This window comes from Eubalaena glacialis, chromosome 2 (genome assembly GCF_028564815.1).
Source record: "Eubalaena glacialis isolate mEubGla1 chromosome 2, mEubGla1.1.hap2.+ XY, whole genome shotgun sequence".
Taxonomy (NCBI): Eukaryota; Metazoa; Chordata; class Mammalia; order Artiodactyla; family Balaenidae; genus Eubalaena; species Eubalaena glacialis.
The window spans coordinates 77,555,461-77,581,347 of NC_083717.1; the positions used below are offsets into that span (position 1 = coordinate 77,555,461).

The following is a 25,887-nucleotide window of genomic DNA, read 5'->3' on the forward strand; positions in this document are numbered from 1 at the left end:
ACTTACCCCTTCCTTTGAAATAGAAGCCCTCGGGGTACATTGTAGAGTAGTGAGCAAGGCAGTGGACTGTGCATTAGAAGACCTGTGTTCTGGTCCCAGCTCTGCCAGGGATGTATGCTCATTTAGCAGTTCCTTGTACATGTAGGCACACGATAAATAGTCACTGAATTAATGAATGAACAAATTACTCGATCGCTTATTTGGTACTTCCTCATACGCTAGGCTCTCAGGATATGAAAATGCTTTGTGATATTGGGTAACTTACTTAAATTCCTTAGACATCACTTTTATTACTTATAAAGTGGTAGGACGGAACGAGTTGCTTATTTACTAACCCACCTAGTACTTATAAAAATGACTGGATTAGAAGAGTTGTAAGATTTCTTTATCCCACCCTGACTCTGCAGAACTCTTTAATTTCCTGGGTCCCAACCTGGGATTATGAGATCAGAAGGACAATACCAAACTTGTTTGTATATCTAGTTACAGTCTTTCTGGGACCCAAAATTTTCACTCAGAACAGTGTTTTTAAAAAATATTTTCCCAAGGATGTCCTTATAATTACCAAAAAGTAGTCCACAGAAATCTCTATTAATGATTCTCCTTATATAAATGAGTGATTAGCAGTGTCATAAAGATCCACTGGAAATAAAAATTTTTGTGTTCACTGAACACTTAGAGTACTAGAAATTAGAGCAGTGACTCCCAAGAGAATTCCTCCTTTAAGTCTTAGGGAACATTGCTTTTAATACTTGGTAATAGTGGTAGAAAGAAAAGGTTTGTTGGCACTTTTCCTCCAAACCATTTTGGCAGCTTCTTTGTCAACCTAAGCTCATGAAAACCACGGTGGGTCGGGTAAACTCTCTGGAGAGGGAACTTGTCAGAAGCTACGGCTTTTCACTTGAGTCTAATAGAGACTTAGCACTTTGCAGGTCAGTGCCACTGCTATTTGTCTCTGACCCAAGAGATCTGGAGTTCTTCACATCAAAACCACATCTTGCTGAGCAGAGATCAAACGTAGGAAGGTAAGGATTCTGCCAGTGATTTATCATGCCAAGGAGAGTGATCAGGCCATATGGGGCTGCTGCAAATGAAGTTGACATTCCGGCAGTTTCTCTTATAAGTCTCACATGTAGTTATGGCTAGTTTTTCTTGTAGAGGAATTCCGGGTCAAGTGGCAGCTTTCAGTGGCATTTCTTAGCAAGCCTTACCCCCAACATGAGGTTTACTTCAAAATCACGTCCTAGCAAGATTTTTTCTTATGGTTTATGTAAATAGCAAAAAGGGATTTCTTAACCAAATATTTGAAGGTTAATTTGATCTTTTCATTTGATGTCTCCTATTTTTCCCTTTTCTGGGAAGGTAACTATTAAAAAACAAAAGAAAAAAGAAAAAGAAGAAAGAAAGAAAGAAAGGAAAAGAAAAATTAAGGTGATTTGAGGTCTACAAAAAAACACTTTCTTCCTAAATATTAGATGTGACTTTAAGGTAATGAAATTGACTCTATAAGCTATGCTTAATTAGGCTCATTAGTTCATCACATTTTATTAACTCAGGGCTTTAGGAATGAATGACTACGAATATTACAATCCAATTCCTGGGGTAAGGAAGGTATCACGTAGACCTTTCTGTATATTTGTAATGGCCAAGAGCAAAGAGGAAGGATTTAATTATTTAAGTACAAAATAGGTATAATTATGTTTGAAAGTATTTGCTAACATTTAAGTCAAGGACAAAAATTTTAATTTTAATTGAAAGAAAAAATTCAATAATCCCTCTGTTCTTTTAACTATTTATATCAACAGATACATGAAAATAGTTGTGCAACATAAAATTCAGCTTGTTGTTTGTTTACTGTCACAAGGAAATGTTTAGTCTCCTGTGGAGAAATCACTCATTTATTGGTTCAAAGGCCTCTTCAACCTTAGGATATGCACTGGGGTGTTTCAGCCCCTCTTTGCACAGGATATTTGCTTTGTAACATCAATGAAAGATGATATTGGCCTTTAAATGTAGTAGTTCATGACATTGACTTCTAATTCAACTGAAGATATCAGTTGTCCCTTTTGTGTTTTACTTTTTCTTAATGAGAAAAATTACTATAAATGGAATGGGCTTCAGTAGTTAGAACTAGGTCTCATCCAGTAGTCAAAATTCACTTGATTTCCTGAGGTGTCAGTATATCTGTTTATTAACTGGGAATTATTATTCTGACTGATGAAGTACTTCAAATCTGCAGGAAGCAAGTTTAAATATAGTAATAAAATGGACTTTCTCCCAGTTTTCATCCTTGGCATCCTTGGAGCGTGTACAACATCCACAAAAACCTGGTAGGGTTGCCAGGTAAAATATAGGGTGCCTAGTTAAATTTGAATTTTAGGTAAATAATGAATACTTTTTAAATATAAGTATGCCCCGTGATTTGCTAGTGATTTGGGACATACTTATTCTGAAATTTAATTAGTTGTTTTTCTGAAATTCATATTTAACTGGGCATCCTATATTCTTACTTGCTAAAACTGGCAACCCTAAAATGTTACACACATGGTTTGTGATTTTTATCTGTGACCAGCAAATAAACATCATTTTAATGGAAAATTAATTGGCAATAAAATCAAAGACCAAAGGAATCCTTTAAAATTATTGCACTTGAGTAATGAAAAGGAGTGTCGTAGAAAGATTTTTTTTTTAACCCTAGCAGTACTAGTAAATAAATAGGGCAACTAGGCCCATTGTAAGACAGCTTAATCTCCTAAATGAATTGCCCCAACCTTTTGATTCAAAATCATACAAACAAAAACATTGAGATAAGCTGGGTGCTTTTTCAAATGGGGACCCCTGTGGCTTTGAAAATAAACACTTCAGTCTCCTCCCCCCCACCAACGCCCACACCCACACTCACTAGCCTTTCTGATGTCTTCCATTTGCAAATGAACAGGCTGAATTCTGAGAAAGACAGAAGACTAATTAAACCTAGGAAAGATAGGCAAAGGAACATTTGTTTCTAAGCAGAAGTCAAAAAGAAATCAAGTCACATTCTGCTTTCTCAAGACTGACAGGAGGGCCTTAAAGTCCTTCCTGAAGTTCCTTCTTCTCCAAGCGTATTTCCCACACCACTGCTCAGACCCTCTCAGGGCCAGGCTACAGTAGTGTGTTTGAACTGACCCGCATTAGTCTGTCTTCATGGCCGAATCAGGCAAGGGTCACAATCAGAAATTCTGAGAGACTAGTCAGAGTGTGGGATGACCTTCACCATCTTTACCTTCTTCTATCATCCTTTTGCCCTGTGTGTCTCTCGTGGTTTGGCAAAGGGGTCTTGCTGGCAATAGAGAGAAGAATAAATGAACAAATAAACACAGAACAAGGAGTGTCTAGCTTTTTAAGAGCACTAATAAATTGCCTTGAATTGATGGTTTACATTCAGAATCAGAATCAATTAAGAGTTTGAGTGCACACTATACCAGACTTTTCAGTAATCCAATACTTTAATCCTTACAACCACTGGATGAGGTGATTTTCTTATTTTAGAGTTGAGAAAATTGAGCCACAGAAAGATTAAATGACACACCTAAGTCACACCATTTAGTAATCTTTATACATGTAGAAATTTGGTCCGTAAAGAAATAGTTTGAGAGCAATGGGGAGGCAGAATTTGATCTTAGGACACCTAAGAAGACCAAAAAGACCTCCATGAGATTCAACATAGGTGCTAGTCAAACCTGGTGATATGACTGAGGCTGGGAAAATCAGACAGTTTAGGTCTGTGGTAGAGATACCCTGCCATAACCCTTGGGATCCTGAATCACTAGGTCTGCCCTAATCTGTGTCACAGGTTCTTGGAATTACCCTCAGAGCCCTTTAATCTAAGTAATCCTAGCTGCCTCATTCTGGGAAAGAAGGCAGCCCCCTACCCCCCATACTTCGCCTCCTAGTTCAGTTGGATGGAGCCTCGTCCCCTGAAGGCTGGCCAAACTGAACTGTCCTCTGGGGGACGTGACTAATGATCTTTTGTCTCTGTACTCTCATCAGTGTCCTTTCACTTTCAGAAACAGACCTTGAGGTTAGATGGATATGTGAGAAGCTGGGTGGATCTTGGCTACCTAACTGCTAATATCCTAACTTATTTCTGTTTACAGCGTTAACACAATTTGTGTAATCATGGCATGTTAGTGTAATATGTTGGGCATACAGCATTTATTTTAAAATACTCTGGCACAATCAATTTAGATTAATATTTTAAAGCTATTTTAAAATGTTGCCTCTAGTTTCTCATTTCTTTGACTTTGTGCTATTTACATACTTTCAAAGTCTAGTTTGCAGTCTTTTCTGTTGAAGCCTTTTCCTTTCTCCTGCCTTTCAGCCTAAGACTCAGGGTAAGTGGGATTCAAGGCATACAATATTGAGTCTATTATTTAAAACTGTTAATTGATTAAAATTAAGATTGATAAACTAGTCCTTGTCAAAGCAGGCTTTGTAAAACCATGCTTTTTGCCGGGAAACAATTACACCTATTGAACAAAGGCTATGTCTCGATAATATCAAAACATTGACTTTAAAGCGAAAAATGCAATCAATCATGTAGGTGTTTTCCTATACAATGCCATTTGGGTGTTTTTTCACTTTTTAGCCAGATGTTTTGGCGTGAAGCAAAGCGAAGAATGGAAGGCAACAGAACCACTTTTGCTCTCACTACCTAGATATTTCAATAGGAAGCTTCTCCTCTCACCCTATAAGTGATCTGGACATTTGCTTCTTTGTTTTATTTTATATAGGTGTCCTGTTAATTAGAAGTAAAATAAGGTGGGGATTTTTGTTCATTAAAGTTAAAAATACCTTTATTGCCTTTGATTATAATATTTAAAGGCTACCAGCTTTGCAAGGTAGCATACTGAGGTGATCATCAATATAATTTTTTATAACGGTAGGAATTTAATTTTATATAGTTAAAGGATAGTGCTGTCTGTACTTTGTTGTCCATAAATGTCTTTAAAGTACATCAGCAGAAACAATGGAACAATCATGTAAAAGGAGATAACTAACGTATGACAAGTCCTCAAACTACTTCTTTCCACTCTTAATTAAAAGTAATTGAACTTTTTCCTATAAATAGATCAGTCTGGTTATTGATTTGCTGTCTGGTACTCTCCTTTGATGAACCAAAAGCAGTTTAGCGGCAAGCCGAGTAAAATTCAACTCTCCAAGGCATAATCTACTGCAGGATTTAATACAAATCATTGGAAGCATTTACTATTAAAAAAACAAAACATTTTATTACTGAAATAAAACATGGCAGCTTTATGTCAAAGATTCATTGAAGATAGGAAGTTATTTACACCTAACTCCTATTAATGCCTGCTGCTTTGAGAACTCCTCAGGGGTTTAGATTCTCCAGTTAGAAAATTCATGGCAGCCTCTCTGTATTGTCACGGCCACTTCGCTGTGGGCTGGCAGTGTGGTAAGCCTGATTTGTCCTTGACTGTCTTCCTGCTGCAGAAGTGGCCAAGTGATGTGGCTTGGCTTGCATGGCTAAGCTTCACTGTTTTGAATCTTTATCCAAGTAACTGCTGAGATTTATAAAACAAATTAAAGCAATTTTTAGAGGAATCAAATTCCTGTTGACAGCCAGTCTGAATTCCTTATCCCACCTTTGCTTCTTTCCCCAGTAACATGATTTATTAAATCTTTTGAAAACTGTCTGCATGTTAAGTGCTGTGTTAGAATGTGGGGGGAATCCAAATGATGCTGGGAGACCTTTCTTCAAGGAACTTAGAAAAGGCAGAAACTTCCATTTTAGCCAGCTAAGCCTTAGGCACATTCACATTTTATCTCACCTAATTGTACAATAGCCCTGCAAGGAACAGGCCTTATTTCTGCTTTTATAGAAAAGGAAACAAAGCTCAAAGAGTTTCAAAGTCTATTTTAGATGGCTCAGGATTACACAAGTGGTAAAAGGCAGACTGATTTTAAATGGAGATCTTTCAACTCTAGTACTTCCATTCTAGTTTGTTCTATAAGGAAGATAAAGAAGTACATGCAAGATTAATCACCTCATGCTCAATGAATTTCCTACTTCGTTTTACATACATAGACATGACCCTCGTGACATCTTACCATTACTGTTGAATAATTAAGCAACTTCAGTCTCTCTAGTTGTCTTGGGGAGAACAGACTTGCATGTTACTTTGTTATCCTGGTGTTGTGTTTTGAAAAAAATTGTATAAACCAACCCAGTCATCTTGAACTGGCTTTCAAAAAGCCTGCCTTTATCATCTTTACTGTTTAAAGCCAGGGACACAACCATATATTTCATTCATACCTCAGGCCACCTCTCTGGGATGCTATGAGATGTCTGTTCCTTTCAGGTTCGGGAAGGGACACTTCTGTTTGGCAGAAGGCATGTGGAGTATTGTCCTTGTTAGAGTTCTTAAAAGCATTCCACCAGGAAGGGAATAAAATTTGTGAGATGGGGAAATAGATGACATTTCCTGACCAGGTTCTCAGAATTCTGGGATGCTATGAAGTAATTACAGAAGGAAATTATACTTACAGGTTTTTTCCAAATGCCTGTGTTGTATGTCCCTAATTAACTGCCATTATGAATTTTAATTTTAATTCCCTTAGCTGGGTGAGGTAACTGAGAGCCAGGTAGCTGTGATCGTTTCATAAAGACTGGCATTTGATGCCTGTTTTGATAACTAGATTCTTCAGAGAAAGGAACATATGAAAAAGGAAGCACTTTGATGCAGTGAATTTGTAACCAGCTCCTAAATCAGGCAAGGTTGGCCATTCCCTTTTTCTTCTGCGCATCCAAAACCAACCCTTCTGTGGAAGGTCGTTAGGATAGGGATTGGTTTTGAAGTCCCCTTCCTGGACCCTCAAATATAGCACTGTGGTTGTAAGAGCACAAAACTTTTCTTTAATAAGCCTAGGAAAATAATTTACTCTCTGAGGACGACAGTAGTGTGGCTGCTGTCCTCTGGCAGAAGTTCCTGCTTCTGCATGTGAGGAGAATGCAGAAAATGTCCCAGGACCTCACTTCTGAGTGGAATCCGCTAGGAATGTAAATCACCACTGTTTCCATAACACATTTTGCCTTCAAGAAAGAAAATGAAAAAGTATTTTGCTGTCACCCGTGTTGATTGTGCTGAAGGAAAAAAGGACTCAAACAAAATTCCTTGTGCTGAATAATTTTAAAGAGACATTGTGAAAGAGGTGCTCATATTTCCTGGTCGACCATCAAATCTTCTTTCTAAAGAAATATCAACAAAATTTAAATTTAGAAAAAGCCCTGGGTTGGGAATCAGGATATTGGGTTCCAGTCCCTATTCAGCCACTAATGGGCTGTATGACCATGGGCAAGTCATTGGACTTCTTTTGACAAGTTTATTTATGTAACACTTTCCTTCTGCATAGATTGTATCTAAAGCCCTTTCCAGCTCTTTGAATCTGTCTCTTCTTGATTAAAGCAGCCTTTACTATATTTAGACCAAGAAAAAAGATATTCATTCATTAGTGCATTTAAAGATAGTACTTTAATAAGGCTTAGCTGTTAAAGTATGAGCTTGGCATGCTGCATAGTTTCACAATAAGAAACTAAAACCAATTTTGGGGGAGGTGAGCTGTTTCCAGTTGTTCTTGGTGATCACTTTGCATAAGTTTAAACATGTTAGTTCTAGGACTTTTTTCCACCTAAATTTCACTTTTTTCAAATGGTATCTTTCTAGCACATTAGTTGCATGTTCAAGTATATGACATAATTGGAAAAGGAGGCAGTAACTTTTGAACCTGGAGGATGGAGTAGGCTATGGGCATGGAGATATATGATTCAAGTAGTTATGAAACATCAACCTACACTTAGAAAAGGAACAAAACAAATCTACAGTGTCACAGAACCTCTGATAAACTCTCTTGTTGAGCGCCCACTGGTGGTCACGTGTGTTCTATACCCAGTACCTCAGACAGGCAGAGTATTAGAACTAGGAAGTCCTTAGAGATGGCATCTTCCATTCAATTGGTAGTAGCTTTCTAAAGTGCCATGTTGAAAAGTATTCAAGAGTTTAACTGGGAAGTGTCATGATCAATTATCAATGTCTGTCAAGGGACTGGGCAGAGGATTTGTATCACAGGTGCCATTGATGAGCCTGTCTTCAGTTGCCAAGTCTGGTATTGTCATAGATGGAAGAGGGATGGTGGGAGACTTGCCGAACATTTAGTGTGAAACCAAGACCGGAGCACAAGCACTTCACCTCCTCCTCCTTTCGCTGTGGAAGAAAATAGAACTGTTAAAGTGGTATCCTCTTTTTTTTTTTTTTTTTTTTAAAGTTGACACTTTTTTTTTTTTAATTTATTTTTGGCTGTGTTGGGTCTTCGTTTCTGTGTGAGGGCTTTCTCTAGTTGTGGCAAGCGGGGGCCACTCTTCATCACGGTGCGCGGGCCTCTCACTATCGCGGCCTCTCTTGTTGCGGAGCACAGGCTCCAGACACGCAGGCTCAGTAGTTGTGGCTCACGGGCCCAGTTGCTCCGCGGCATGTGGGATCTTCTCAGACCAGGGCTCGAACCCGTGTCCCTTGCATTGGCAGGCGGATCCTCAACCACTGCGCCACCAGGGAAGCCCTAAAGTGGTATCCTCTTATAAATAAACCCCCAGGCATAATCAGCCTAAATAATGAGCTATAAAATGGCCAAACTACATAATTGGTAGTGGTCAAAGGAGGACCACTGCCGTGCCCCAGTTCCTTTACATAGCTGAGCTTCCACTTCCTCGCCTATGACGTGGAAATGATGACAGTGCCTACCTCATGTGGTAATTTTGAGGATTAAATGAGTTAATACATGTAAAGTGTCTGGAACAGTGCCTGGAACATAGTAAGCACTCACATGTTAACTTTCATCATTATTCTCTTGATCCATTTGGTTTTCAATTCTGACTTTATAGTAAATTTCCTAATTATGTTCTTTCTACTGCCTTTGGCCTAACTGAACACAGATCTTTAACTTACTGTTATAGTTCAGCAGAGAAGAGGGGGGAAAACCAGTAATGTTAAGAGGAATGAAAAAGCTCTGTACTTAACTTCAGGAGACCTAGGTTCAAATTTTTGCCCTGTAAGTTATTTGCAGTATAAATTTGGACTTGTAACATAAATCTTAGTTTACTCATCTGGAAGGAAAATACCTACATCACAGATTTGTTATATAGATTAAGTGAAATAGTGAAAATGCTCAGTAAATGGTGGGTACCTAATAATGTTAATAATCAGAATTATTTTTTGAATGTGTATTTTCCATATACTTGGGGTTAAAACAAATTTGGTCTTCATGGTATAGTTGGGCCTGTGTAGGTGTGCTCTGTTAGCACAGGTCTTGGAGAAGGACTTACTTATCAAACAATTCTGTTTTTTCAACTGTGGGTTCAGAGATCTGGTGCTTTCTTTGATGAAGCCCAAGTCCTCTCCTCAGAAGGATGTTCTCTTGGCTTCTATCAGGCAGGTGTGGTTCTTTGGTTGGATTTCTCCGAGGCACACAAATTACTTGTCTAGTGTTTTATAAAATTAGAATATAAAATCTATTATCCTTAAAGCATATTCATAGTAGGTATTCAATAATACTTTTGAATGTTGTTACCACGTCATACCATTGGAGCTGTTCCTGTGTTGGTCTTCCCCCACTACAGTGCTGAACACTTATTTCAAGGGCAGGGGCTGACCCTATTTATTTTTGTATCCCTGGTGCCTAGCATAGTGCCTACCATATAGTGATTGTGAATAACAGAAAAATTAATAAATTTAAGGGAGACAGGACAAAGACACTCCCCTTCACACATGACTGTCCTTTTTCTTCTTTTCCCTCTCTTTTCAGCTCCTCCCTTCCTCCCAATAACTAGTGTCATGAGTCATTTACTAGCCTTAATTCACCTTTTTAGAAGATAATATTTCTTTCATTTCCCCTTTTCACAAAAATGAAAGCTGACATGTCTTCATATAAAGAAATGGCCTCGGCCAATTCTGGAAAAACTCTTGTGGTTAATCAGTTACTTTTAATTTAAATATGTATGTTTAATGCTGTATTACATTGTAAACTCCCAGGCTGATTTATGGTCTCAGTCTGCCTTAATTAACATCGATTCTAGGGGAATAGTAAATGGGAATGGCCTTCACAATTGAGGCTGAACAATGAACTCTCTGGGTGTTGTCCAATTTGTAACATGATTTACATGGAAGCCAGCCCTTCCTTTCCTGGGGTTATCCCTTTTTCATCTAGTGTTTAGGACGGGTTATATATAATCCATAGATAGGAACATTTGCTGTCAAATACTTTTGCTGATTTAGAGCTAGGCCACAAAATGGTCACTATTAATAAAGAAGGAGAAAAAAACCTAATCTGAGGCTTTGCAGGGATTCCAGGTTCTTGCTATGTGTCATCGCTTGTCCAGTCTGTGGCATTTTTATGAAGTGGCCATAATGAAAGTCAGATTAAATGCACAGGATATATACATTTAATCAACAGCCATTGGAGTCTGTGGTGCTGGAACAGTTATAAGAGCCCCATGAATGCAAATTTATTGCAAAAGAATCCAAGGGGTGGGGAATGAATGTCTGCTGAATGGTACTACCTGACACGGGACACCAAAAAACTTTCCAGAGTGAGTGATTTAAGTGTAAGGTTTGGCTTGTAAAGCTGCCAGCTGCTTGGTTTCAAAACTTGAAACATTTCCAAAACATTGGATGAGGCACTTTATATGTGCACTAGAGTAAATACTCTGGTTTTACTGCCAATTTAAATGTGCTCAGTTTACAGTAATGAGCTTGTATAGGCATTACCTTGTTTATAGAAAGTGGAACAGGAAGAAATGAACATTAACCATTACCAGTAGCAATTCCCATTGCCTTCTGCCATATCACTGATGGCAAGCAAAGTTTCTGCCAATTTGAGAATATGTCACAACTGACATTGGTGTGTACTTGGCTTTAATGCCATGTTGCTTCAACATGTAACAGAGTAACAAATGCTGTAATTCACTGTGGCTCTGATAAGGCTGCTCAGACCAGTTGACTGTTGTCTTACTATTTTTCCTAAAACAGATGTGAAAAGCATTCCCAGATATGGGAATCATGGGACAGTAGAGTAGGTAGGTATCCTGATTATACACAATTGAGTTTATTTTAGCCAGGTCTGTTTTCTACAAGCAAATCAGTAATGTGAGTCATTTATTTTCTCCTAAAAAAATTATTTGGATGTGTTTTGGTGCTCTACATGGAAGCATTGGCCTTTGTCTTTTGGGATGACTGGCACAGGAACCCCTTTAGCCCTCTCGTACTCTTGAGATCATATACTGGAGGCAGACAGATATATTCATATACTGGAGACAGACAGATATATTTAGCCTGAAAGACATAATTTGCTCAGCCTGGAAAAGAAAGAAAATATAGAAATCTAAGGAGACACTAGTGAGCACAATGCCTAGAAGGGAGTAGGCACTCAATAAAAATTGTTGAAGGAGATAAGAAAAGAAGGGAAGAAGGGAAGGGAGGGTGTTCAATAGGAAGAGACCATGGAAACCCATATTTTAAGAGACATATCCTCATGAGTTCAGCTGTGTTTAGAATAGACTTTTTAAAACAAAAAAGTCCCTACTGATCACCAGGGACTCCTTGTCTTTATTTCTGCGTTTCTTTGCATGGCTTCTGAGAACCTTTTGGCCCAAGTACACATACTTATGAATATCTGGATTATGCTACCCAAGGAATACCACACTTCCCCTACAGTATAATTCCTTTTCCATTGCATGGGATACTAGCAAAATACAGAAATTGACCAGAACCCCGAGCACGGTATATGTCTGCAAATAGTAGGATTCTGATGATGCAAGTATATGGCTATAAAATTGATCTTATGACACAGACTATGCATGTTTTCTAGCTGGTCTTGCTTTAAATGCTTTTTCTAACAGTATTTTCATGGTGCAAAAAGAAAAGAAAGCTAGTCATTCAGCACTGAATAGTTCAAAATATTGAATACCTGAACTTTCATGACAGATGAGCTCCACCTCTGTCAATTTTCCCTGTCGTACCCTCTCCCTTTCCCTCCATCCCCACCTCCCTTCATCCTTGGTTCCCTTCTCAGTTCATTGTTTCTCAGTGTGAAATCAATAAGGCTTATTTTTCTTAGTCTCTTCTATTCAAACAGAACTGTATTTTTAAAAATAAATATGTTTTCTAACGCTGTTTTCCAATATTCATTTCCTTATCTTTTGAAAATCTCCTCTTCTTGTTTCCTCTACAGTATTTTTCACTCCTTTAATTGCTGCTATTAAATGTGATTAGTTTATATTTTAAAAATTCTTCTCTCTTTTCTCGTGTCTTCCTTCTTTATATGACTCTGTTTGACTAGGTTTATGTGTTTCTGACCCATTTACTCTGACTGTGAGTTTTCATGGCTTTTTGGCCCTGTTTGCCTGAAGGTACCCTGCTCTCTCTGAAGACGGTGCTGTGGTAGAGGCCAGTGCAGAGAGTGCTGGGGCCCTCAGCCACTGGAGCTACTGGTAGGGTCCGGGGACTTTTAGCTGGGAAGGAGAGAAGCTAAACTTGTATTTCTTCCTTCTCTGTCACACATCTTCAACCCGGGTATCAGATAATCTTTGAGAGGAGCTGAAGTCAAGGAGGAGGGACTGATGAGGCCAGCTGAATAATTTTATTAGGGATAGAGTTTCTTTCTTCTACCTTATCCGTTCCCTACCCCAGGTCATACTCCCTCATTATTTCTTGTTTCCCTGAAGTGTTCTTCTAACATGTCAGCCCACACCAATATCTCCCTTCTCTGAAGCAAACTCCTGTGGTGCTTATCTCTACCATTCATCTTGGCACTAAATCATAGAGTGTCTTAACATTATTTAACTTTCCTGCAAGTAATCTTGTCTTTGAAACATGATTATAAGCTCCAGGACAGCAGAGTACACATCTTCTGTAGATTTTCAGTGGTACCTACAAACAGCTCCCTGGTTAGAATAGGCCTTTAATGAACATTTTGCAGTTTTTTTCTGTGAAATCAAATTTCTGCTCAGCTATTCCTTCCCCACTTAATTTGAACTCACGCTGTTTTTGTTCTATCAAACCTGTTTCACAGAGGAGGATTGAGAGGGTTTAGCAGCTCCCTCAATTTTATGAAGTGGTTGCATTGCAACTTAGATCCATTAACTCTTTTTTAGACTCTTTTTTAGATTATTATTTTTTAATTTACATCATTTAAAAGATTAATAGTTGCTGCCCAGGATTTCCACTTCTGGCATTAAAGTAAACTATCATACTCTAAAGGATCCTTCAATCACAATGCAACTAGCTCTTGTATGAATTAATGTGTGTGAGTAAGTACATGTACTTGAATTTCAGTTTCCGATGATTTGTTGATAGTATATTGATCTTGTATCCTGGGACTTTGCTAAATTATACTTCTAGTACTTTTTTGGTAGATTTTTTAGGAATTTCTACACAATCATGTTGTCTGAAAATAAAGAAAATACTACTTATTTTATTTTCAACCTTTTGACCTAATAATATCAGATATTATTACAATATTAAATAGAAATAGTGGGAGCAGCTATCCTTGCATATATTATTTTTAATGTATTGCTTACTTAAAAGAACAGTGATCTGAAAACAAATCAAGGGGCTGAAGGAAAATGCAAAGGCTGAGTTTTCTCTAGAAGCAAAATGCCAATACTAGTTCTAGGAATAGTAAACTAAACCTCCATTCAGCAACAGCAGAATACACGTTCTTCTCAAGTTCACATTGAAGCATTCAACCAAGTTAGATCACATTCTGGGCCATAAAACACACTTTGGCAAAATTGAAAGTGTAGAAATCATATAAAAAAATACTCTCAGATTACAGTGAAATTAAGCCATAAATTAATAACAGAAAGATAACCTGGAAAAATCCCAAAATATTTGGAGATTAAACAACACATTTCTAAATAACACATGGATCAAGGAATAAGTCTCAAGATAAGTTAAAAATATTTTGAACTAAATGAAAATACAACTTATCAAAATTGGTGAGCTGCAATGAAAGAAGTATTTAGAGGGGAATTTATAGCACTGAGTATATATATTAGAAAATAAATAGTCTAAGCTTCTACCTTAACAAACGAGAAAAAGAAGAGCAATATAAACCTAAGTCAAGCAGAAGAAAAATAATAATAGATTATACCAGCAATCAGTGAAATTGAAAACAGGAAAACAATAGAGAAAATAAATGAAACCATAGGCTGGTTGTTTGAAAAGATCAATAAAATTGATAAACATCTAGCCTGGCTAACAAAGAGAAAAAGAGAGAAGACACAAATTACTAATATCAGAAATGAGAGAGAAGTCATCATGGACGTTAAAAGGATAACAGAGGAATATTATGAGCAACTCCATGCTCACAAATTTGATAACTAATGGGCAAATTTTTTAAAAGACATTCTACTAAAACTCACACAAGGAGAAATAGAAAATTTGAATAGCTCCATATTTATTAAAGAAATTGAGTTTGTTGCTAAAAAACTTTCTCACAAAGAAAACTCCAGGCCCAGATGCCTTTGCTGGTGAATTCTACCAAATATTTAAGGAAAAAATAATGCCTCTTCTACATAAACTCTTCGAGAAAATTAAAGAGGAGAGAATACTTCCCAGCTTATTCTTTGAGACCAGCATTACCCTGACACCAAAACCAGAGACATTACCAATATATATTTAAAATCCCAACATCTACCAAATTGGCACCCAGTCCTGAAATAGTCATCACTTCTTGCCTGCCTCTCCATGGTTCTTTTGATCGTAAGTTATCCTGACCCAGGACTTGGAGTTTAAATGGCCTCAAACCGTACTGCATGACTTTCTGCTTCCTGGTTCCAGATGTTTGGACCCAAGGGCAGTCATTTAATTTACATCTGAAGACTGGCTTGAAAAGATGTACTGGAACCCAATCAACTGCCATTCTCCTGAGATTGACCTAAGAGACACAAAAGGAAGGAATAGTTGATGGTGGGAGCTGAGGATGGAGACTTATACTGGCTAAGGCTGGATAGACCTATATCTGTTTAAGAAATTGAATCAGTAATTAATAACCTCCCCCATTAAAAATCCATCAGTCCACATGGTTTCAGTGGTGACTTCTACCAAGCATACCAATTCCTATAATATCTTCCAGAAAATAGAAGCAGAAGGAACACTTCCTAATTCATTTTATAGGGCCGGCATTACTCTAATACTAAAACCAGAAAGACATTACAGGAAAGGAAAACGACAAACTGATACCTCTCGTTAACATAAATACAAAATCCTCAAAAATATTAGCAAATAAAATCTAACCATGTTTAAAAAGTATTATACACCACAACCAACTGGAATTTATTCCATGTGTACAAGACTGGTTCAGTAGTCAAAAATCAATTACTGTAATCTGTCACATCAACAGGCTAATGAAGAAAAATCATGTGATAATATCTATACATACAAAAATAGCATTTGACAAAATCCAACAACCATTCACGGTAAAAACTCTCAGTAAACCAGGAATAGAAGGGAACTTCCTTAACTTGATGAAGAACATCTATATAAAACCTATAGCTAATATCATACTTAATAGTGAGGAACTGGATGCTTTCCCTCTATGACTGGGAACAAGGCAAAATATTCTCTCATCAATGTTGAGTTCCTATTCAACATTGTACCGGAAGTCCTAGCTAATACAGTTAAGATAAGAAAAAGAAACAAAACGTATACAGATTGGGAAGGAAGAAATAAAACTGTCTTTGCTTATGACATGGTTTCTATGTTGAAAATCCCTAGAATTGACCAAAAAAAAAAAAAAAAACAAAACCCCAGAAAAACAAAAAAAGCCTCTGGAATTAATAAGTGATTATGTCAAGGTTGCATGACACAAAGTTAATATACAAAAGTCATTTGCTTTCCGATACACCAACAATGAATACTTGGAATTTGAAATAAGAAACACAGTGCCATTTGTATTGCCACAAAAAAGAGAAATACTTAGGTACAAACCTAACAAAATATGTACAAGATCTTTATGAGGAAAAATGTAGAACTCTGATGGAATTAATCAAAGGAAATCTAGATAAATGGGGAGATATCCCATGGATAGGAAAATTCAGTATTGTCGAGATGTCAGTTCTTTCCAACTTGATCTGTAGATTCAGTGCAATCCCAATCACAATCCTGATAAGTTATTTTGTAGATATCAATAAACAGATTCTAAGGATTATATGGAAAGGCAGAAGAGCCAATAATATTGAAGGAGAAGAAAGAAGTTGTAGAATCGACAGTACCCAACTTCAAGACTTACTGTGAAGCTACAGTAATCAAGTCAATGTACTATTGGTAAAAGAATAGACAAATAGGTCAATGGAATAGAATAGAGAGCCCAGAAATAAACCCACACAGATGTAGTCAATTATCTTTAACAAAGGAGTAAAGGCAGTAATTGAGAATGGATAGTCTTTTTGACACGGTGCTGGAACAACTAGACATCCACATGCAAAAATGAATCGAGACACTGACCTTGCACCTTTCACAAATATTAACTCAAAATGGATCATAGACCTAATGTAAAATGCAAAACTAAAAATCTTAGAAGATAGTACAGGAGAAAATATAGATGACCTTGGGTTTGGCAGTGAGTTTTTAGATACAACACTAAAAGCATGATCCATGAAAGGGAAAAATGATATGTTGGACTTCCTTAAAATGAAAAACTTCTGATCTGCAAAATGTACTGCAAAAGAGAAAGAAAAGACAAGCCACAAGCTGACAGAAAATATTTGCAAATCACATGTTAGATGAAGGACTTGTGTCTGAATTACATCAAGAACTCTGAAATTCATCACTAAGAAAACAACTCAATTAAATAATGAGCAAAAGATCTAAGATTCCTCACCCAAGAAGATACACAGACAGCAAATAAGCATACGAAAAAATTCTTAACACCATATGTCATTGGGAATTTCAAACTAAAATGAGGTGCCATTGAACATCTATTAAAATGGCTCAGATCCAAACAAAACGAAACAAAACAAACCTGACAACACCAAATGCTGACAAGGATGTGAAGCAACAAGAGCTCTCATTTATTGCTGGTAGGAATGCAAAATGGTACAGTCACTTTGGAAGACAGTTTGGCACTTTCTAACAAAGCTAAGAATAGTCTTGCTATGTGATCCAGCACTCTCCTAGGCATTTACCCAAATGGGTTGATAATTTATGTTCACACAAAAACCTGCATATGGCTGTTAATAGCAACTTTATTCTTAATTCCTCCAAACTGGAAGCAACCAAGATGTCCTTTAAAAAGTGAATGGATAAACAGACTGTGGCACATCCATAAATGGAATATTATTCAGCATTAAGAAATAATGAGCTAGTAAGCCATGAAAAAACATGAAGGATGCAATATTTTTTATGCATTGCATCCTTAATGCAAATTGCTAAGTGAAAGAAACCAGTCTGAAAAGGCTACCTCCTATATGATTCTAGCTATATGACGTTCTGGAAAAGGCAAAATGAAGGAGACAGTAAAAAAGATCAGTGTTTGTCGGGGGTTTAGGGGGAACAGGGAGGGATAAATTGGTGGAGCACAGGATATTTAGGGCAGTGAAGAAACTATTCTGTGCTAAGTGATGGTGGATACATGACATTATGCATTTTTCAAAACCCATAGAACTGTATAACACAAAGAGTGAAGCCTGATATAATCTATGGACTTTATCAATACTGGTCCATCAGTTGTAACAAATGTACAACGCTAAAGCAAGATATTAAAAACAGAAGAAACTGAGGAGGGGAATAGCAGGTATATGGGACCTCTCTGTACTGTCTGCTCAGTTTTCTGTAAACCTAAAGCTGTTCTAAAAATTAAAGTATTAATTTTTAATACAAAAACAAAAAGACCACGCAGATTTGAAAAAGAACAAAGCAGAACTTTTAGAAATAAAAATATAAACATTGAAATTAGCAGATTAGACCCTAGTAAAGAGAACTGAATGATAGATCTGAAGAAATTACTCAACTGCAGCACAGAGGAAAAAGGAGAAGAACAGAAACAACTTAAATGTCTTTCAGTAGAGCGCTGATTGAATACATTAAGCTACACCCATGCACACACATGCGTGCGTGCACACACGCACCTATATACATACACACAGAAATACACATTGGAGTCCAAAGAAACCATTAAAAATGTCTGTAGCATATTGTTAACTTTTTAAAAAGCAAATTCTAAAGCTCATGTAAAATTGATCTTGTTACGTAAAATTGTGTGTGTGTGTATATCTGCCTTGAGACATGTCTAGAAGGATGGTCATGAATATGTGAACTTTAGTTATTTCGGGATGATGAAATTTGAGGTGATTTTTTTACCTTCTCTTTGCTTTCCTGTATAGTTTGAATTGTTTAGAAGAGTTATTTTTTCACACATTTACAAACACAACAAAGCTATATTTACATAAAATATTTTTAAAAAGATATGGAAAATATGAATGGTTAAAGACATTGAGGATGGACTAAAAAGGTATAACACTTGGAGTTCCAGAGCAGAGAATAGAAAGAATGATATTCAAGGAAATGATGATAGTGATTAAGAATATCCAGAAATTATAAGAGACAAAAACTCAGAGATGCTGCAAGCAAAATGCTTAACTATCAAAATAAAAAAGAAATTGATACATAGACATATTGTGATGAATCTTAAAACACTGAGACAAAGACAAGATCTGAAAAGCCACCAGACAGAAGAGGCAAATCATCAACAAAGAAATGATAACCAGAGACTTACAGCAGAGATTTCTTGTAAACACCATCGCAAGACAGAAAATATTGGAATAATATTCTCAAAGTATTGTGAGAAAATGATTGTCTTCCTAGAATTGAGTAACCTTCTGGGAGTATCTTTTGAGTATGAGGGTGCAATAAATATATGTTCAGAATTGAGACTTTACCCCCAACAAATATTTACTAAATGAAATTCTAAGAAATCATGAGAATAAAAATTTTTAAATCTTATTAAATATAAGAAATCCTTCTCTGTATAAAATAATAATTTTATAACATGCCCCTGGAGAAGAGTGATTAGATTTTGTGTTCTAAGGCCCTTGTAATTGTTTGGGAGGAATGTTAAGATATATATTAACTTTATACTTTATTTTCTTAGATATGTATGATAAAATATCATGGCTAATCAGTGAAAGAACATGAAAGATGTTCATGTTCTTGAAAGATGTATGTGTTCATGTACATGAAAGATCATATACAACTTCCAAACCAATAAAAGAGGGAAATTAAATTATAAAACAAACAACAAACATTAATCAAGTTGAAAAAAGAGGCAAGACGGGAGAAGACAGGAAGTAAAGTAAAGCAAGACAAATAAAAAAAAAAGCATTAAGTCCAAATATCACACAATACATTATTTAACCCAAAATATGATCACAATAAATACAAATGTATTAAACTTGCCAGTTAAAAGACAGAGGTTTTCATACTGAATAAAATAAAACATAGCCATACATCATTTAAAGTGACACATGAAAATAATAAAGATGTAATTGAGAGTAATATGATGGGAAAAGATCTATGCGGAAAATACTAAAGAAAAGCTTACGTGACTTTACTAATATTAAGCAAAATAGTCTTTAAGACACAAAGCTTCATTAGTAATAAAGAGGGTCACTTCATATTGATAAATGGTTTGGTTTTATCAGAGAATCTAATAGTTCCACTTAAATTTACTAATAAAATAACCTAAAATGTATAAGTATAAAAATGATAGAGCTAAGGGATATATTGACAAATCTACCACCAAAGTGGGAGATTTCAACACAGCTTTCTGATTATCAGTAGGACAAGCAGATGAAATGTTAAGAAAGATTAATTTGTCCCATTACTGGTGATGTTAACTTTGATCACTTGGTTAAGGTGCTGTATGCCAAGTTTCTCCAATGATAAGTTACTATTTTCTACTTTGTCATTAATAAGCGTCTTGAGGGGAGATACTTTGAGACTACATAAACATCCAATTTCTCATTATACTTTTACCCACTAATTTTACCATCCATTGATGATATTTGCCTGAAGCAATTACTATTGTGGGGTTTGACACATGGTGGTAATCTAATTCCATCATTCCTTGACAGCTATTAGTTTGAATTCTACTGTTAAGAACAGCTTTTCCTTATCCCCCATTTATTTATTCATAAAAAACTTATATCATTTTGGACTCTTGGATGCCTTTTTTATTCTTTGGGTAATAATCCATTACTATCACTATTTGTTTTGTTGCTTAAATTGTCCCAGTATTGGCCATTGGGAGCCCCTTCATGTTGGCTCCTGTGTCCTTTTGATATGTCCCCATCAGTTTTTGAGCATGTACTTGATTTCTGGCACCATAGTATTCCAGGATCATCTTGTCCTTTCCCTCTAGAGCCCTGAGATATATTGTTTCTTTAAGGAGCCCTGGTCAGAGGAGAACACTTTGGACAGCATTCAAAACTTTTGAAATTGCTCAGAGAAGATGAAAACCTTCAGGTATTTTGGAGGAATTTGCTTTCCTTTGTTTTTTAAGTGTCATAAGGCTAGGTCTATAAAAAATAATAGCACAGTAAAAATATCAAATATTTTAATGTTTGGCATACCAGGAAAAATAGTCATCACATTTACCATCTGGGTCCAATGGAGGCTATAAAGTTTTAAAATTAAGTTATTTTATGAAAAATTTAGAAAAGTGAAAGTAAAGAGACAGTGAAAACAACAGAGCAAGAATTTAAACATAACAAAACCAATTTTTCTTCCATATTTTCCTGGTATTGGAGGTATATGTACATGAAGTGAACAATGGCCTTTGAATGCAACTAACTACTCATCAGCCATCATGTTTGAAACTGGAAATATTTATGCCATAAATACTGATTGCAGATTTTAAACACATCTCTTATAGGTTATATCTTACTGTTACTTCTGGTTCTTCTTGCATTTGCATTATCATAATGTAATACTATTGAAAAGTTTGAAGGCTCATAATTTTGTAGAAAAGAGCATGGCCATTTTTGTTCCCATAATTACAAAAACATTTTCATTTTTAGTTTTATAAATGTAAATTAGATTGATCAATCCAATGAACTTTTTTATTTCTACGTAATATCTGTACTCCCAGTCACCTTTGTGTATACACCTACCTTCAGCATTTGTCCATTTTTGAATCATATCAAGTAAATTTTTACCCACAAATATCATGAAAGATAAAAGAATTCTTACATGTTCTTTTATCAAAACAGGATGGTTTTAAATTATTAAGTCCTTCCTATTGAATGACTAGTTGGGTTAGACTATCATATTTCCTTTTTGTGTTGATAAGTATCTTGTTTGCTCCCTGATTATTAATTTGGAGAAAATGCATTTATTTATCCTAAAGACTCATAGTCCAAGATTTTGCTTATACAGTCAATTTCACCCTCATCAGCAGTCTCTAGTGTTTCTGTCTCTTTGCCTTCAGCTTCCGACTCATCTAACAGTTATGAAATGTCTTTTTCTATTAATTTTCTTCTCTTTCTCATTATGGACAGAAATGAAAAATTCTGAATTCTTAACTGTGTTCAATGAAAGATAAAAAGAATATGACAAAGATGGTGTCTCCACACTTCTTTATTTATACCCTTTTGAGACATAATGCATTACTTTGGATAATACAATAATAAAACCAAAGGATGATGAAATAGTGGGGTTGTATTTATTTATTCATTTCTAGACAGTTCCATAATGTTTTTGTTTCCTTATTATTTTAGGGTTTTTTTAAGCATAGTTGGAAATAATTGATGAGTGATGAAATAATTCCAAGAATGATGAAATTAGCAATATGTTTCAAGATACAGGAAAAGCTCACTAAGATCCCATAATGTATTTTAGATTGATAAAACGATCAGTGTACTTAAATGATAACAGTAAGAGAATGAATTTTATTCTATTAAAAAATAAGTGATTTTTCTCTTTGATCTTTGGAAGACCTCTAAGAAACAATAAAAGTCATGAAATATCAATCCTTACATACATTTAGAACTGTTCAACAAAGAAGCTTAAAACTATAATTGGATCTGGTGATGTTCCAAGGGTTAAGAAGTTTCAGTCAAATAGTGACTAAAAGGAATAAGGAATATTGGCAAGACCCATTCTCCTTTAAACCTGATAATCTCTAGAAGTGAATCTTTAATGAAACTAACCTCTTAATTTTTTTCTTTTGCTACCTTTGAGATCATATTGTATTTCAAAGGAGTGTGCAGATTTGATGAGCTGTGAAATGTTAGGAAATTTGTTAAATGGAGTGAAAAGAGAACTAGATCAGGAGTCCAAGAATTATAGATCTGATTTAGGCTTGGACATAACTAGTTGTGTTTCTTTGGGCTGAGCAGTCCTGGAAACCACGGTGTAGTGGAAAGAGCAGCAGACTTTGAATCAGAGCCACGATGAGAACCTGCTTCTTCGGACTTTCAAACTCTCAATTTTTTTCATTTTCAGTTGAGATAATAAAATCCTGCCATTAGGGTTGTTGTGAGTATTTTTTTTTTAAAGGAATTCCTTTATTTTTATTATTTATTTATTTATTTATTTTTGGCTGTGTTGGGTCTTCGTTTCTGTGCGAGGGCTTTCTCTACTTGGCGGCAAGCGGGGGCCACTCTTCATCGCGGTGCGCGGGCCTCTCACTATCGCGGCCTCTCTTGTTGCGGAGCACAAGCTCCAGACGCGCAGGCTCAGTAGTTGTGGCTCACGGGCCTAGTTGCTCCGCGGCATGTGGGATCTTCCCAGACCAGGGCTCGAACCCGTGTCCCCTTCACCGGCAGGCAGATTCTCAACCACTGCGCCACCAGGGAAGCCCTGTTGTGAGTATTTAATGAACTACTAGAGACTGTTGACCCTGGAAGGCTGGAACTCTTAATCATCTTTGCCTCTCCTGTGTCTAGAAATATCTATGCATTTATTGAATACATTATACAAATGAATACAGTATGTTAAGCATGTTTAGACATTCACCGTAAAAACTTTAAAAAATTGTTACTCAATTACAAGGTCATTGTGTTTGTGCTCAGTACATTTGTATTAAGTGCTTTTACAGGTTTAAGGTCTTTCTCCACCACGCCCCCCTTTATCTTAAAAACCCTTCAGGAAAAGAAGACTCCTTCAACACAGACTCATTGTTTTATCAAATCAAGGAAAAAGCAAAGCTTTGGCATAATCTAGAACTTAATTTTTAAAATTGTAGATCTACACTCAGCCTCGTCTGTGATTATTAAAATGCCAGGCAGTAGCAAATCAGTTTATCATTGTGTTTGTTCTAAACTGACTGACTACTGAATGGTTCATAGGTTCAGAAATTTTCACTGTTGTGCCATAAATTTTATAGAGTAAAATATCTTTTTGTATTCTTTGAGCTTTCATAGTCTAAAAATATTAGTTTGGATTTCTCTCTTAATATCAATAAAAAATTTTAAATGTTTTTGCCTATATTTTCGCTCCTTTGTTAATGCATATCTTAAAATCTTCTGAGAAATTGACTTGAATAATTTCTTAAACCATTTCTTTGCCATTTTAATATAATCTTCATTTCCTATATAAAGAAACCAAGACTCTTAAGAAATCCCAGAGAGACCCATTTGAAAGTTATAGGCCTTTTCCCTTTGCTGAGCCACATAGCCTACCCAGCAAAAGGAAAGAAATCTAACTTGTATTTACACATGTAAGTTGTTTAACTCACCAGTTGGTTTGGTCAGAGTCATTGCTCAGTTCAGGATCTGACTATAAATCAGGCAAATGCTTATTCCAGCACCCTTCAGATTTCCCTGTGAAGTCACTTATGCCTCTGACAGAGAAACTAGTAGCTAAGGCCGGATGACTGTCAGTTTGATCCACGATTTACCCTTTTGGGATATTGGCCAGAGCTTGGACTATAATAAATACTTTCTCAATCTCAGTGTATGGTTTGTATGTATGTGAGACTGTCTATCCTTCCTTCCTTGTTTGACTCTCTCAGTAGTTGACAGGTTCACTAAAGGTAAGAATTATATTTAATCTTTGGATGACGTTGAGTTAAAAATATCACAAAGGAAATTTCTGAATTGGGGGTGAGGCTGGACTGCATAATGATCAAGGGTTTCTTGTAACACTTCAAATTCTATACTTTAATTATATACCAGCAAGCATACAGAGCAAGTATTACTACTATGGTACTTCCATATAATACGGCACCATTGACTGACTTCCTGTCACCTGTCTCATGGATCCCATTCTGTTGTCTACTCCCTTAGATTTTTATTAACAATGAGTGGCAGAACTCGGAAAGTGGGAGAGTGTTTCCTGTCTATAATCCAGCCACAGGAGAACAGGTGTGTGAAGTTCAAGAAGCAGACAAGGTATGTTTGTCTTAGAAAAAAATTTCGCATGAAATAACTACCTTCAGACAACAAAGCAATAAACTTATGCTCTCCAGACATCACCACTGACGTTCATTCATCACCTTTTTTGTGAAAGCAGATGGTTCTTCCTTTATTTGTAGCAATCTCTCTCTTCACTTGTGCCTCTTCCTCTCTAACAGGCAGATATAGACAAAGCAGTGCAGGCAGCCCGCCTGGCTTTCTCTCTTGGCTCAGTGTGGAGAAGGATGGATGCTTCAGAAAGAGGACGTCTGTTGGATAAGCTTGCAGACTTGGTGGAACGAGACAGGGCAGTCCTTGCAGTAAGTAACCTAAGAAAGCATCACGTCTTTACCCCAAATTTACCATTCCATTGAAATTTAGATTCCTCAGTCTTTCTGAAAGTATGATATGAAGCAGACCTGGGGAACAAGCTAAGGAGTACATAATACACATGAAAAATGGTAGAGGTTTGGCTTTTGGGATCAGATGGGGAAGTGGAGGACCAGCTGAGTGTCTCTTCTTATTGAATTTTGAAGAACAAAACCATAGCTTCCCATGACTGGTAAGGACCTTCCTGCTTTCCTCGTCCCCCTTCCTCCCACCCTCAACAAAAAGAACAAAAACAGTCAAGCAACAAGAGAGTCACCATGCTCCTTGCAGGAAACCAATACCAAATTACTGTTGGCAGTCAAAAGAGTTTTACCTCTCCAGAGTTAGCCCCTCTTGACTAAAGAGAATCCTTCAGAAGCAGAGAGCATGATATGGACCTCTCATATACTTCTGCTCCCTTTGTTCTTTTAGAACTAATGGGAGAGACAGAAGGAGACAGCAACTTTCTTTGACTAAAACAATCATTTTCTCACATAAGGAATGTCCCCTCTCCTAGTGGTTTATTGTTGTTATTGTTGTTGTTGCTATTTTAAAAATAAAAGTCAGTTCCTTAGAGAATACCAACTTTTTTGGAAATTGGAACCATTTAGGAATGCCTGTGCAGTATACCTGTCTTGCAGGGATCTCCACCTGCATGACCCATAGTTGATCATTTAATATTTAGGGCATCCTCGTTGAGTCAGGGCATTAAAGCCATGAATACTATATTCTACCCTTTGTTTGGGAAATCAGATCACTGTTGGGTTCGCTCTGGGAGAGGGAAGCATTAGTACCCTTCCTCAGTGTCATTTCTACCATGCCTCTCCCTCCTACCATCCCTTTCATGGGTCTGTTCATAGTGTGGAAACAAAAGTGAATCCTTTATGGAGATGGTTTAGAACTCTTGCTACATATAACATTTATTGATCTATAAAAATATTTTCTAGTTTGGTACTTCAAGGAATACTGTTTCCAATGAGGTGTTTATATATATTGGGAAAAGGTGTTCCATGGAGATTCATAAGACACTTAGCATATTAAAGACTCTGACAAGCCCTACTCAGTGTTTCTCA

The 25,887-nt window shown here is 36.5% G+C and overlaps 1 protein-coding gene across 2 annotated transcripts in view; it reads left to right on the forward strand.

Annotated features, from left to right (window-relative positions):
• The window catches only part of ALDH1A2 (aldehyde dehydrogenase 1 family member A2), a 96,030-nt gene that overhangs the window by 12,266 nt on the left and 57,877 nt on the right, over positions 1 to 25,887 (forward strand). For both annotated transcript variants that reach the window (XM_061180268.1, XM_061180269.1), the window contains exons 2-3: positions 24,338 to 24,442; positions 24,625 to 24,765. In XM_061180268.1, coding sequence (XP_061036251.1) covers positions 24,338 to 24,442; positions 24,625 to 24,765 — 246 coding nt within the window. The remainder of the gene's footprint in view (positions 1 to 24,337; positions 24,443 to 24,624; positions 24,766 to 25,887) is intronic.